Source organism: Neoarius graeffei, chromosome 4 (assembly GCF_027579695.1).
Source record: "Neoarius graeffei isolate fNeoGra1 chromosome 4, fNeoGra1.pri, whole genome shotgun sequence".
Classification (NCBI taxonomy): domain Eukaryota; kingdom Metazoa; phylum Chordata; class Actinopteri; order Siluriformes; family Ariidae; genus Neoarius; species Neoarius graeffei.
Genome location: NC_083572.1, coordinates 16,660,771 through 16,672,928, shown reverse-complemented (window position 1 = coordinate 16,672,928; position 12,158 = coordinate 16,660,771). Strand labels below are relative to the sequence as shown.

Below are 12,158 nucleotides of genomic sequence, written 5' to 3'. Positions count from 1 at the left end.
TCTGAATAAAATATGGAATTTTGAAACTTCCGCATCATCGCATTCCGTTTTTATTTATAATTTGTACTTTGTCCCAACTTTTTTGGAATCGAGGTTGTATTACTGGTGGGCAATATGGAATACGAAATGTCTAAGTGTGTAAGAGATCAATAATTATATATAAAACAGGGCTAAGACTAAATCTGTGTATGTTGTTTCAGTGAATGAATCGAAACATTGGCGCTGCAGTGTATAAGCACGACTGAATGAAAACAAGCTCATTCAAATCTTCACCTGATGTTTAATACGGAAGGTGTATTTGACCCAAGTGGCCTGCTGCATGGTCTCCTCTTCCTCCAGCTTCTTCTCCCTCTTCCTCACCTTCTCCTTCTCCTCCCGCTCGAGGGACGTCATACGGTGCAGCCTGCGCCCCACACACACACACACACAAAAATGCTGGCATCAAAAAAGGGCTCGACAAACCAGCCACACACACTCAAATAAACTCAGCCCACCAACCCACTTTCTCTCACAAAACACACACACACCCTCACAGTTTGATGAAAAGAGTCACTCGAGTGACTCCTGGGTTTTCTCTGGAACGCAGCCAGTCCCAACACTACTTTAAAGAGCTCATGGTGGGTCTGCGGAGGAAAACACACAGGCTCGTGTAGCCGTTAACCCTGGGGCGAAAGGATCACGGCCGGAAACGTGTGCACTGCGAGTCTGGCTTTAAGTGGGCTGTGCCCGGGAACAAGCACCCTGTGCAAATATTGGTTTACAACACAAACCGCGCCTTTGATGCTCGGCAAACATCCTTGCGTGAATCGCGCGCGGCACAGGCGACTTTGAGGAAGGATTCCAGCAAAACGTGATTAAAAGGACTTCTGCTTCATTTGATTTAAAGCAGCCGGAGAAGGCAAATAAGAGAAACCCATACATACTGCCCAGGTACACCCAACAAGTCCTACTATGTTGGGAGCAAAGTGAATCATGACCAGTTAGACTGACACACACGAGCTTGAATTTCCTGTCATCTTTCTGTAGGGTCTTTTTGCTTTCATCGACCACAGAAAGTCCTCGGCTGGGCGTGGGTTCTAAGGGTTTTGGAATACTGCATTGCGATTGATTTCGAGCTTTTGGTCTGGAATAATCAAGTCCGGTAATTCCAGTGAAAAGACTACGCCAGAAACTCATTCGTTTATCTTTAGTAAGCGCCGTTTTGGGGTCATGGTGGATCCGGGGCCTATCCAGGGAGCGATGGGCACAGGAACACACCTTGAATGTGACCCCAACAAGCTTGTAATATATTACATTGGCTAACCTACAAATAAGTAAACTAGTTTAAACAAACAAAGCAAAACAAACCTGACAACTGCCTACTGAGTGAATCGAGCAACGCCAAAACGATTAAGGCAACAAGATGTGAAGTCTACCGATAACCTTTTATCGAAACATCTCTAGACCCCTTTCACATGACGTCACCGCGCCGCGAGATTTTGTTAGGCGCCATATTGGAAGACCAAGTACATGCACTCACAATATAAAACAAAGTACGAGCGAGAGTAAAGTGACACGATGGATGATAATTCGGGTTATGTGAGTACATTACCAGCTGCAGAAAGGGCACGGTATGTGGAGAAACTGGCTGTGATTGATGGGTTTGACCCATATGATAAGACTCGCGGCAAGGGAGAATGGAAACATAAGGAGGACCGGACACCAATTCTGCCATCTGTTTGCTACCCAGACATTGTAAACTATTTGTTGTTTACACCCAGTGCGTACACTCAGTGTTCGAACTATGCCGATATTTTCGGGGGGGTCCCTTTTTTTCCCTTGGGGGGGGGGCGCTTGCGCTTGTCTCGGAGCGCGGATCTCCAAACACATGAGAAGCCTTGCGCTTGTCTCGGAGTGCGGATCTCCAAACACATGAGAAGCCTTGCGCTTGTCTCGGAGCGCGGATCTCCAAACACATGAGAAGCCTATCTTACGCACATATCACGCGGACTCCACACCTCCACACACGCATCGCGTCTGAAGTCATAACTCATCAGGGGAAATCGTGTCCGCACTGGCATGTTCAAAAAAACAACCTCGCGTCAACAATGATACCACACGCAAGGAAAAAAAACAGTCAGGCTACTCAACAACCAACCTGGCAGCAGCGAGCAAGCCCCAAACCATCCTAAATTATTATTATTATTAAATTGTAGAAGTCTGGGAGGCTTGCTCCTCATACAGTTATCAACTTGGGGCCAATTTAGCATGTTTTAAATCTGAATTTCTTGCGTTTGCTTACCTCAAAGTGTCCGCAGATCATGCACAGACTTATCCATTATATCCACAGTTTTTTGCCAAGTCTCACACAGGTTTCTTTCAAGTCTACTGTTGGGCCAATAAATCATAAATAAAACAGCTCAGATTTGTTTGTTTAAGTCGTTTGCCACTCCACTTTATTCTCCTGGGTTCACATACCGCTGCCGTTATTTTCCCCTCATCACGAGTTTGTTGGTCTTCCAAAATGGCGCAGGGTCTGTTTACTTCCGGTTTCGGGTGACGTCAGTGAAAGGGGTCTATACCCCTTTTCCACCAAATCAGTTCCAGGGCTGGTTCGGGGCCAGTGCTGGTCCTGGTTCACAACTCGTTCAACTTGCGAGCCAGCTGAGAACCAGTTTGCTTTTCCATAGCTCGCGGTGCTAAGGGAAGCCACGTCATTACGTCGCTGTATACGTCAGTTACGTCGCTACGTTTGCATAAACCTTGGCGTGAATATCGAAGCAAAAACAACACGGAAGAAGCAGCAGCAACAACAATAATAATGGATGACTTCGCGTTTGTACAGCTGCTGCTTCTCGTCACTTAAAAGTGCCGATCTTTCGCGGTCTTGTTATTGTTGTTGGTCTTAACAACTCCGCCCCCCCGCTGACGTAAGCGGTTCTTTCCTCTGGCCCAGCAGAGAGTTGGTGCTAGCCTGGAACCGGTTTTTCTGGCCCCAGAGCCAGTTCTTTGTCAGTGGAAACAGAAAACCCGGTTCCAAACTAAGCACTGGCCCCGAACCAGCCCTGGAACTGCTTTGGTGGAAAAGGGGCACTAGAGGACTTTTTAGTTCCTGCTCCAGAGGAAGTACTTTTCCAAGGACCAGGAAGTATTGTGGTGGATACTGTGGTGTAAGCATCATTGAATGACCAACATTCTTGCACACCGTTTTAATAATAATAATCTCTATTCAGCTAAAGTTTTTTGGTTCTTATGTGAAGATGTGCAAGAGCTTCCAACAAGACCTTCAAACCCATCCTTGGTCCAAATATGACATTGTTGCTTGCATCACACTACAAAGCCGTAGTTTGATTTCCAGGTCCGCTGTTTGAATGTGCTCTTCGAGGAAGTTTTCGCTTTGCAAAATAAACCAACACAACAGTTCTCTCTTCCATATTTGCGTCTCTTTCACTATTTACACTGCTATTTTTTCCATGTGGGTAGTTCTTCGGTAACAGAATTCCATTCACAGAAAAATGTGGTAACTTTTTTTTTTAGTTGCAGTATTCAAATATGATGGTATAAAAAAAAAAAAAAAAAAAAAATCACACTGTATGGGGTATCTTTTGACCCCAAAAGAGCAGCCATGTTTAACTCCGAACGCAAAATCTTTTGAGGAAAGAAAAGTCAGAAACTGAATTACGTCGGGAAAAAAAACAAAACAAAAAAACCCTGAACTTTCATTTCTTAAAATTCAAACCAGGATTTCTCTGAAGTGAAAGTGCTCTAATCGGAGTGATGATTTAAATATGGTTTTCAGTACATTTTGCTTTGGATTCCATACTTTAGAAAGATCACTGAGCTGACAAGCTAAGGCAATTTCATAATTTCGGCGCCTCTGCTGAAGAATCGCCCACATTTGTTTCACGGGGCTTAAAATAGCAGCCCATAACTAACCTGATATTCATAACATTTTGTATCATACGCTCACCGGCCACTTTAATAAGAACTCGTTCTTGATTCTGAGATTCCTGTTCTTGGCTGGCAGGAGTGGAACCCAATGTGGTCTTCTGCTGTTATATGCTGAGATGCTTTTCTGCTCAACACGGTTGTAAGCAGTGATTATAGCGGCGCCCGCACGAGCGGAGCTCCATACTTCAGAAAATATGATAACCCATCGAGTTGATTTTTCATGGACACACCGGGATCGCAGCTGTGTCCGTCCGTCCGTCCGTGCCCCTCGCGATTCTGATTGGCTGTTTACTTTTGGCGGGAACTAGAAGCGCGAGCGCGCCTACATAACTTCTTTTTGTCTACAGATAATTTCATATTTATCGGGTTTTTCCACCGAGAACAATTCAAACAGCGCGACAAAATAATCATTTTTACAAACTTTAATACAAACTTGGGGGCGTCGTGGCTCAGGTGGATAAGGCGCCATACCATAAATCCGGGGACCCGGGTTCGATTCCGACCCAAGGTCATTTCCCAATCCCTCCCCATCTCTCTCCCGCTCATTTCCTGTCTCTACACTGTCCTATCCAATAAAAAGCTGAAAAAAGCAAAAAAAAAAAAAAATCTTTTTATACTTTAATACAAACTTTAAAAAGATGTCAGGGGGGCGTCGTGGATAAGGCGCCATACCATAAATCTGGGGGGTTCGATTCCGACCCGAGGTCATTTCCCAATCCCTCCCCTTCTTTCTCTCCTGCTCATTTCCTGTCTCTACACTGTCCTATCCAATAAAGGTGAAAAAAGCCCCAAAAAAATCTTAAAAATAAATAAAAAGTCAGAACAAGTTAACCAAGGCGAGAAAGAGGAGTTTTGACAGAGGAAGGAAAGAAGACGTGAAAGAGCGAGAGAAAGGCGAAGAAATATCTTTCACAAGAAAAGCGACAAGCTGAAAGTGAAAGAAAACATGCAAAAAATGAATTAATAGAAATGACGAGTTGTAGGAAATTAATTCTAAATAGTGATGATTTTGAAATCACTGCAAAATCCTTCGGGATCTGACAAGTTGACCTGAATCCAGTCAGTGTTTTCATGAATTGTCTATCTTTTGTTTTCAAAACAGTTCGCTATAAATCCCTAAAGCGCACTGTAGTTTATAGTAATAAAAAATGATATACATGTGAGTGAGTTTGGAGAAATTTATCTTCTCGTGATAAAACTGAAACACATCAAAGTACATCATCTGTCGCATGTTGGTTTTCATTTGAATGGAAGCTCCGCTATTAGGTAGGACCTAATTTTATATTACTATATCCTTCCTGGCAGCTCGAACCAATCTGGCCGTTTTCCTCCGACCTCTCTTATCAACAAGGCGTTTGTTTCCACCCACAGAACTGTCGCCTACTCACTCGATGCTTTTTGTTTTTCGCACCATTCTGTGTAAACTCCAGAGAGGAGTGCTGTGTGAAAACCTCAGGAGATCAGCAGTTTCTGAAATACTCCGACCACTCCATCTGGCTCAAACCAACACCCATGCGACAGTGAAAGAAAGTCCAGTCACTAAAAGAGGTCATTGTTGAAGAATGGAAAAAGATTGATGTTGCAAAATGTCGCCAACTTGTTCATTCCATGCCTAGAAGACTTGGTGCTGTCATTAAAAATCATGGAGGCCATACAAAGTACTAGATGGAGTAGTTTTGTTGTGGGGTGTACTCATTTTTGCACCACCCTAATTTGAGTAAAACTGAAAAATGTGTAATCTAAGTTATATTATTAACCTTACTTTCCCGTTATAAGTTAAACAGATGTTATATTAAACTTTGTCTTGTCGACATTTTGGAAATTGTTCGTGTTCATTGAGATATTGTTTAAAATGTTACTTTTCAAACGGGGTGCACTCATTTACGCTCAGCACTGGACATACTGACTTTCAAAAACAAGTTTACATGCTGCGGTCATTTTGTTGTGAGCTGAAAATGTATGGATGCTTTATGCCCCCAGTACAAATCGCTTGATTCGGAGAGATGATGCGTAACTTCAGCAATAACCGTTAGAGAAGCAGCTTTGGGACCAAAAGGTCGCTGGTTCGATTCCCTGGACCAGCAAGTGCTCTTGAGCAAGGCACCTAACCCCTAAATGTATGCTGTACATCGCTATGGATTAGGGATGTTAACCGATGACCGTTTGACCGATGGTTGACCGAATCAACGTCAACCGGTTAATTTTTTTTTGGTTGTCGGTTAAAAAAAAAAAAATCAATCGTTTTGAAGCTGCCGATTTTGGAGCGGAGAACCTGGAATTCTGTGTTGTAAACGCTTGGGACATGCTATGCGGTGTAAGGACGACACCTGACAAATCAGAAACGCCCATTCAGTCATGTCCCGCCCTCCCGCCCCAGTTGAAGAGCTGCCACTCGGCGAAAGAAAAGTCTCAAAAAAGTATCAGGCTAGACTTTTTAGCTTACAAATTACTATTCTGGTTTTTTTTTTAATTATTAGAAGGCACATGGAGTTTAGTCCTGCCTTGGCCAGTGCATTCTGAAAGTATGTTTCGGTCTGTAGCCAACAATGCACGTTATTGCAGATCAGATCTCTCCACACAAACTAAAGGCGCAGATGCCGACTTTTGGAGGGAAGGGGAGAGGATGAAATGACGGCGGTGTCTGGAGGGGGAGTGACAAACGCAGCTTTTATGTCTGTGAGCCAAGTTGGTGACGGCTTCAGAGCAACTTCAATACCATGCAGTAATGGCGGGTTGATATTGGCAACGGCGTTATGACGATTGTAGCTAATTAATTAGATTACCCGGCTTTATTTTAACGCCGTTATTCCCATCACTGAATGTTATGTACTTCTAGCACTTGACTATTTTCAACGCCATCATGGCCAACTGAAACTGTCTCCAAGCTGGAGCCATTTGTCCTCCGCTCCGATACAAACCCCTCGACATCAGTGCTGCGTTTGACTAAATGTTTCGCGCTGTAGAAAAGGTAATGTGAGTGGAGGGCAGCGACTGGGACTGAATGTGCGGATGCTCGCGGTTAGATTTAGAATAGATTCTAATAATTCCAATTCTAGAATTTTAAACTCATAGGTTAACCGACTTTAACCGGCTAATGAGGCTCGGTGGTCGGTCAAGATTTTTTTTTAGTTTTCGCCCATCCCTACTCTGGATAAGTGTCTACTAAAAGCCTGTAATGTAATTCAAGGATATTTCACATTTCTGGACAGTAGTGCGTCTTACCGCGAGTGGCCCAGTGAGTCCTTCCATACAGGCAGCATGGCTACTGGTTTGATGGAGCACTCAAGGATGGCTAAGGCCAAAGCAAACTCCCGCGCCTTGCTGCATATCTGCACAGCCTTGCTCCAGTTTGCCCTGAAAGACAGACAGAGAGACACACACACAACCAAACAGCTCATACTTGTCACTTCACTCGAGTCAGTGCTAGACAAACGCTACGTTCACACTGCAAGGCTTAATGCTCAATTCCAATTTTTTTGTGAAATCCGATTTTTTTGTGAGGTCGTTCACATTAACAAATATATGCGACTTGTATGTGATCCTCAGTATGAACGAAAAGCGACCTAAAAGTGTTCCGCATGCGCATTGCAGGATATGACGACGTCACACGCAGTGAGCATGGCCAGTGTTTACGGAAGTAAAACCGCCCGGTTGCGGTATGACCCATCCAATCTAGCTTGAATAGCTGCATCCCCCCAAATGGAAATCAGCTCCCTAACCTCTGCGTCCTTCCATTGAGAAGATTCAGAACCTTCACAGCCCGAAGCGTCCCTCGCATTGATGTCATGCGCAGGGGCGCAGATACGTTTTTTGAACTGGGGGGGACAAAGCTGCCAGCAAACCAACCCCAACATGCCTGTCAAACTTGTTGTTAGTAACCATAGCAACCAAGCTCGAGCTCGCAACCTGTGCAGTCTGCGCAGCTCAACCAACCGAATATCAGTCTTTGTTTTTTTTTATGTGAGTTGTTGCAACTACGTATGCACTGCTGTGCACCTCAATAAACCGAATGGTAATTAGTCTTTTGATTTTTCCGTGAGGTTTGCCTTATGCAAAGAAAGACAGCATAGACGTTTTTTCCTCCCTATAAGTAGGGGGGACCGAACGAGGTGAATTTAAATATGACTCGTCCCACCCTCTATCTGCGCCCGTGATTATGCGCCATGTTGTTGTAACTTTTTTGAGAGACCCGCCGCCTACTTCAGCGCAGAATAGTGACGTTTGTGGCTTGTTGATGACGTGTAAGTCGGATGAATGCGACCTGGCGGTTCAGACTGAAGTCGCATATGAAAAGAGCGGATAGGAATCGGAATTAGCACCACATATCCAAACGGCCTGGGTCGGATTTGAAAAAATCGGATCTGTGTCGTTCATATTGTCAATAAAAGATCGGATACAGATCACATATGGGCGAAAAGATCGGATTTGAGTCACTTCAGCCTGCAGTGTGAACGTAGCCAAAGCTACCTTATGCTCCAGTTTTGTCAGCTCATGCTCCGCTATGTACGGTACGGTGGGCGCGCATACTTCTGCAATATTTTACAAGACACAAACTGACATTTCAAGCCTTGCTTTCTACATCAGTCTAACTGGCTGAGGTTCTGTACCTATGCGAGTCCCAGTTAGGGTGCAGAAATGGCGCTGGGATGTTGTTCTCCAGCTGGATGATACTGAGCCTCAGTGTGGACACGATGAGCAGCCTGGAGCCATAAATTGGGCCGTTCCATTTGAAGTCTCCAGCAGGGGTCAAGCAGAACTTGTGCGAGAGGTGTCTGCGCTTGTCGTGGTCCTCTCGGTGCTGGTGCTTGTTGAGCGCCAGAGTGTTGGTGCTATACTGGTTCTGGTAGGCGCGGTACTTGCCTTCCTGACCCAGGCGGAAGTAGGAACCCTTCAAAAGCACGTCTTTGGTGCTGCGCGAGTTGAGACGGGCGATGTCTGCTTGCTGACTTAAGGCTAGGACCTGAAGGAAGGAGATGTAAAGAAGTGTATTCAGCAAACCTACCAGAACCACCAGGTAGCTTTAAAGCTAGCAAGGATGAAGGGAGCTCATCGGAGTTATGACATTATAGAACATTATATTTACTAGAGCTGTGGTCAAAAATAAATAAATAAATAAATAAATAATAATAATAATAATAATAATTCGATCCACGATTCGATATCGATTCACGCGAAAAAAACACAATATCAATCCAACAACATGTGAATCGATTTCTTCCAGGTGCCTATAACACTATTTTCTCGAACGCGCAAGGGACTATTTTCTCCAACGCGCAAGGAGCACTATAAAAGCGGGTGCCGGCAAAACGAAACTTATAAAGAAAACAAGAAGATGGACGAAGCTGCCCGGTTAAAAACACCGCCGGGGATGAAGTCGGATGTGTGGAAACACTTCGGCTTCAAACGGTATGAGGACAGAGACGAACTGGACAAAACGAATGCAGTTTGCAAGTTGTGCCAAATAGAAGTAAAATATCTGGGCAATACCACCAATCTAAAGAAACCATTTATCCAGGCACCACCCCGAGACAGCTAGCGCTAAACCTGACGCGAAGCAGACGGCACTTGAAAATGCATTTGGTGTGAAATTTCCCCCACAGTCTAAGCGTGCTATGAGCCTTACAGAGGGAGTCGGGATCTTTATTTGTAAAGACCTCCGCCCCTACAGCGTAGTCAAAAATGCTGGGTTTAGGCTACTAGTAAAGAGGTTAGAGCCACGCTACGTCTTGCCCAGCCGAAAACATCTAAGCGAGACGGTAATTTCTTGACTGATGAGCTATTTTTTTTGTGTGTTCAGAAACCCAGACCTGGGTATGTTATTTAACTAAAAGAGGGCCACCAAATGTCATAGTTTGTTACACTCTGAGACTTATCAGTCAAACATAATTTCTTGACTGATGAGCTATTTTTTTGTGGTCAGAAACCCAGACCTGGGTATGTTATTTAACTAAAAGAGGGCCACCAAATGTCATAATTTTGATTTAGACTTCAAATAAAACCTGGATATGTTTCATTCCAAAATAAATAAGCTTTCTTTCAAACTTGAACTCTTGTCTCTCTGTGTGTCCCTCTTACACATACACAGATACAAGCACAAACAGACATGGAGCTGTTTGTCAATAGGGTCAGTTTTTATTTAAAAGTTTTAAAGTGACAATACAGCAATATGTACATGAATCGATATCGAATCGAATCGAATCGGATCGTGACCTAATGAATCGAAATCGAATCGATCCAGGAAATCCGGATCGATTCCCAGCCCTAATATTTACTCAACACAAGCTCAACTGCATAAAATATGAAGCAGACAACAACAAACGCTCACATCTTTTCCCTCCTTGAACAGCCGATACGACTCATGGTGCACTGCTGCCACCTGCTGGCTCTTCTGCTGACTCAGTTTGCTGTCTGGGTTGCGCAGGCGCGTCACCATGCGTGTGGCTGCCAATGTCCCATGCGTTCCTGTCAGCAACTCACCGCTTCCTTTCTCCTTCTCATCACCTAAAACACACAGATGTTGGACAATGTGTGTTAAAAAATAAAAAAATTAATTTAAAAACACCACACATTCTCTTTATCCAGCCTGATTGACAACTGATTTTACAATTCTGCAAAACTGAATCTAGAATAATCAAATCATCCGATCGATGCTTGTAACTGTAGTCAATTTAAAGGATGGTTTTAAAAAAAAAAAAAAAAAAACGCATCAAATGCTAGTCACCGGAAAGTTCTTGTCTGATCAAGAACACGGGAAGCCATGGCCTAATGGTTCAAGAAGCAGCTTTGGGACCAAAAGGTCGCCGGTTCAATTCCCTGGACCAGCAGAAATGGCTGAAGTGCCCTTGAACAAGGCACCCAACCCCTCCTGGTTCCCCAGGCTGCTCTGGATAAGAGCGTCTGCTAAACGGCTGCAATGTAACGTAATGATCAAATTCGCAAAAGCTGGTTCTCTCTTAATCCAAAGAAAATTGATTTTGAGCCGAGTAATATATTTCTGATGCTAAATATTTCGCGAGGTCTTGAATCAAGACAAGCAAGGGCAATTAACGCGCTGCATGATGCTACCATCAGCATGCTTCACAGAGTAGAACATGTTCTCAGCGTGATACGACCTCTTGGTTGCCGTCCTTCACTGGTAACTTTGAGTGGACTGTCTCTTCTTTCTATGTATTAAACACTGGATTAAAATTAATTTTTACAACACTTACATTTTATTGCATATATTTTACTGCTTTAAAATTATACCAAACACGTGAATGAGTCTGAAGACCATGAATAAATGAAATTAAATAAATAAGTCAACTGTATATTCCATGATGCTCGAAAGAAGGCACTAGAATTATGTACGAGTGTACAGAATAGTGCAAACTGCAACACAACTCTAAAAACAAGAAATATTTTGATGTGTAGAACAATATCACTATGTATCATATACAGTGGTGCTTGAAAGTTTGTGAACCCTTTAGAATTTTCTACATTTCTGCATAAATATGACCTAAAACATCATCAGATTTTCACACAAGTCCTAAAAGTAGATAAAGAGAACCCGGTTAAACAAATGAGACTAAATTATAATACCTGGTCATTTATTTATTGAGGAAAATGATCCAATATTACATATCTGTGAGTGGCAAAAGTATGTGAACCTTTGCTTTCAGTATCTGGTGTGACCCCCTTGTGCAGCAATAACTGCAACTGAACGTTTACGGTAACTGTTGATCAGTCCTGCACACCGGCTTGGAGGAATTTTAGCCCGTTCCTCCGTACAGAACAGCTTCAACTCTGGGATGTTGGTGGGTTTCCTCACATGAGCTGCTCGCTTCAGGTCCTTCCACAACATTTCCACTGGATTAAAGGTCAGGACTTTGACTTGGCCATTCCAGAACATTAACTTTTTATTCTTCTTTAACCATTCTTTGGTAGAACGACTTGTGTGCTTAGGGTCGTTGTCTTGCTGCATGACCCACCTTCTCTTGAGATTCAGTTCATGGACAGATGTCCCGACATTTTCCTTTAGAATCTGCTGTTATAATTCAGAATTCATTGTTCCATCAATGATGGCAAGCCGTCCTGGCCCAGATGCAGCAAAACAGGCCCAAACCATGATACTACCACCACCATGTTTCACAGATGGGATAAGGTTCTTATGCTGGAATGCAGTGTTTTCCTTTCTCCAAACATAACGCTTCTCATTTAAACCAAAAAGTTCTATTTTGGTCTCATCCGTC

General features: G+C 43.5%; 1 protein-coding gene across 1 annotated transcript in view; it reads right to left on the bottom strand.

The window, feature by feature from the left end:
- The window catches only part of LOC132884228 (nucleosome-remodeling factor subunit BPTF-like), a 174,269-nt gene that overhangs the window by 91,893 nt on the left and 70,218 nt on the right, over positions 1 to 12,158 (bottom strand). The window contains exons 9-12 of the mRNA XM_060918044.1: positions 10,256 to 10,431; positions 8,538 to 8,890; positions 7,153 to 7,284; positions 274 to 403 (exon numbers count right to left, since the gene is read on the bottom strand). Coding sequence (XP_060774027.1) covers positions 274 to 403; positions 7,153 to 7,284; positions 8,538 to 8,890; positions 10,256 to 10,431 — 791 coding nt within the window. The remainder of the gene's footprint in view (positions 1 to 273; positions 404 to 7,152; positions 7,285 to 8,537; positions 8,891 to 10,255; positions 10,432 to 12,158) is intronic.